This window comes from Brachionichthys hirsutus, chromosome 16 (assembly GCF_040956055.1).
Source record: "Brachionichthys hirsutus isolate HB-005 chromosome 16, CSIRO-AGI_Bhir_v1, whole genome shotgun sequence".
In the NCBI taxonomy this organism is placed as follows: domain Eukaryota; kingdom Metazoa; phylum Chordata; class Actinopteri; order Lophiiformes; family Brachionichthyidae; genus Brachionichthys; species Brachionichthys hirsutus.
Window position 1 is genome coordinate 1,755,481 of NC_090912.1, and position 2,673 is coordinate 1,758,153.

The 2,673-nt window shown below is 50.4% G+C and overlaps 1 protein-coding gene across 1 annotated transcript in view; it reads left to right on the plus strand.

Annotated features, from left to right (window-relative positions):
* Positions 1-216: 216 nt before the first annotated feature.
* rnd2 (Rho family GTPase 2) overlaps positions 217-2,673 on the plus strand; it is a 3,886-nt gene continuing 1,429 nt past the window's right edge. The window contains exons 1-2 of the mRNA XM_068749737.1: positions 217-411; positions 1,896-2,030. Coding sequence (XP_068605838.1) covers positions 217-411; positions 1,896-2,030 — 330 coding nt within the window. The remainder of the gene's footprint in view (positions 412-1,895; positions 2,031-2,673) is intronic.

The following is a 2,673-nucleotide window of genomic DNA, read 5'->3' on the forward strand; positions in this document are numbered from 1 at the left end:
TAGAAGCTTTGTGATAAAAAGGTTAAGAAATAAAGACGCTCTCACCGCCGTTCAGATTGGGATTCATTTGCATCCAAGCTGCAGCGTATCCAAGGTCATGTCGGCGCCTCCTTTTAATGAGTTAGCCGTGTTTTGTTGACCTTTTAGATTACTTTCCGGGGGGGGGGGGGGGTTGCCCTACGCTTCTATAGTTGACACAAAGGCCATGTGGTCGGGATGAAGCGCCTCGTGGCGCTATTAGCGTGGTGGAGTCTCAGAAGACGCTGTGACCTTACCTCCGTATGTTGTCGTGTGTCCACAGGTTCCTCCTATTACGATAATGTGCGGCCGCTGGCGTATCCGGATTCGGACGCCGTCCTCATCTGCTTCGACATAAGCCGCCCGGAGACGTTGGACAGCGTCATAAAGAAGGTCAGTGTTTGACATTTCATTCCTCCTCTTGACGCTTTGGATCAACGGCCAGTTGTCCCTCGTCCCGCTGAGGAACGGAGGGTCGGCTTGAAGAATGCGAGGAAGACGCTTTGGGCTCGAGATGAATACCGGCTACGCAATTTAGCAGTGCCCGTTAGACGTTTCTAGACCTGGCTTTCTGCAGGCGTTAAAATGTAACTTTCATGCAGAACATCTGGACAGATGCTGCTAGTTAATGTTTCTAAGGCGCCGTACGGTTCAGATGAGCTTGGCGTGAAGGCCGGGGGCCCGGCGCTGGCGGGGCAGGGACGTGGTCAGGGACGTGTTTTTACAGTTGGAGGTAAAACCTATTGTATACATAGAGACACCCAAGTTAATGGGGGTGTTTGTGTGTGTGCGTGTCATGTAAAGCAGGCCTGCGCCTCCTCCTGCGCCTCCTCCTGGGTTCCCATCTTGAAGCCACGTGTTTGCCTTTCCTTTGAACTGCGCTCCATGTGGCCCGAAGTCGGTTCCCACGGCCGGGACGCTGACGCGTTTAGCGGTCTGAGGGGAGCCACTAAATCGCCGTGGCAGGCGAGGAGCGCCAACCCGAGACACCTTTTATTTTTTCCCTTTCCTTTTAAACACATCGACGACTCCCAAGCCTCAGTGCGCTCCGTCAACACGGGGAGGCGGGGATGCCGTCAAGCTCTGGGTTTTCCCATGAATCCCTCAGCATGGGGTCGCCTTGAACCCTGACCCCGAGCTGTCACCCTGGTAATCCTTCAAGGGGGGGGGGGGGGGGGGGGGGCGCATGGAGAAGCTGTTGCACAGTCACCATCCCAAATTAGACTCTTGACCTATGTATCAAGCGGGGTCGCAAAGGTTCCCGGACGAGAGCTGGGGGGGAGGATAGAGGGTTTAGCACTCAAAGCGTTTGATTGGATGCTGTTGGGTGAATAGGGATGGACTTTAAAGGTCAAAGGTTGTTCCCGAACTGATGCGTAAATGGAAATCCGGACATTCCACAACACGGCATGTGGAATAATTCTTGGTCGGGGAGGACGTCCGGTGTCGGTTCAGCTGAGGTGACATCTAATCTCGAGGTGGAAGTGTCTAAAAGTCACCTCGAGTGTCAACTGTGCAGGGGGGGTAAAAAAGCAAGGACGAAATGTTTAGAGGATTCCGGAAAATATGGGCATGAATATAATATAAGAGAGTTTGAGGAGAAACTGCTCATAGAATTATCTGTTCGTGCGGCAGCATCATTTCACTTAATCTCAAAATAATCGGGTTCCAGCTCGACGAAAGAAAAATAACTTTCAAAACAAGAAAATGAAGATTAAATTTTTCTTGCGTGAAAGAAAATTCCATAATTCATTATGCAACGGGAGAGACTATGGAATTCAGGAAATGTAGGAGAAGCAGAACTCCTTGAATCATCTCGCGTCTGACTCGGAGGTGTCGACTCGTTCACCTTATTCCCGGTCCATCTGTCTCCACAGTGGCAAGGGGAGACGCAGGAGTTTTGTCCCAACGCCAAAGTGGTTCTGGTGGGTTGCAAGCTGGACATGAGGACGGACGTCGGCACCCTGAGGGAACTCTCCAAGCAGCGGCTGATCCCCGTCACCCACGAGCAGGTGAGGCGAGGCAGACGCTGGGCGTGTCCCGGGAATCGGGGAGGAAATGGACGGATCGTCCTCTCTCCCAATTTCCTTCCACGTTTCTCCCATATTTTATACCTTTTGTTATTTCCGCTGCTTTAATTCGATCCGCCTGCATCCATCCATGCCCCTCTTCCTCCTCAGTAATAAAGAGATGAAGAGCGAAGTATATTGTTCAGCTCTCGATGTGTAAAGATTTTCAGTTTCTTATGGAAAGAAATATCTGCACTTGTATTTTCCTACAGAACTCCTTCATAAATCAAATTATTCTGTAGTCCTGAGGATTAAAAGCGAAATTAAAGGTAAGTTATATTCGGGAAAAAAAAATACTCCAAAACATCAACCCAATCATCAATAAATGTGCCTCGTCCTGCTCTGGTTCCAAAAGCGCCCAAGCTTCGACGTGATGGGGAACGCAGGCGCGCTTCATCTGTGATCTTTGCGCGTTGATCCTGAAGCGTCATCGTGAACAGAGAGACAAAAGAACCGACTGGCTGAAAGTGAATTCCTCTCTTAGATTGATCCCAAGCAAACATTTTACACCCTCAGTTCACCGGTTACGGAGTTCAGTCTTTTATATTAATGGCTAAGATGGATCGGACCGACCCAGTGCCCCCCC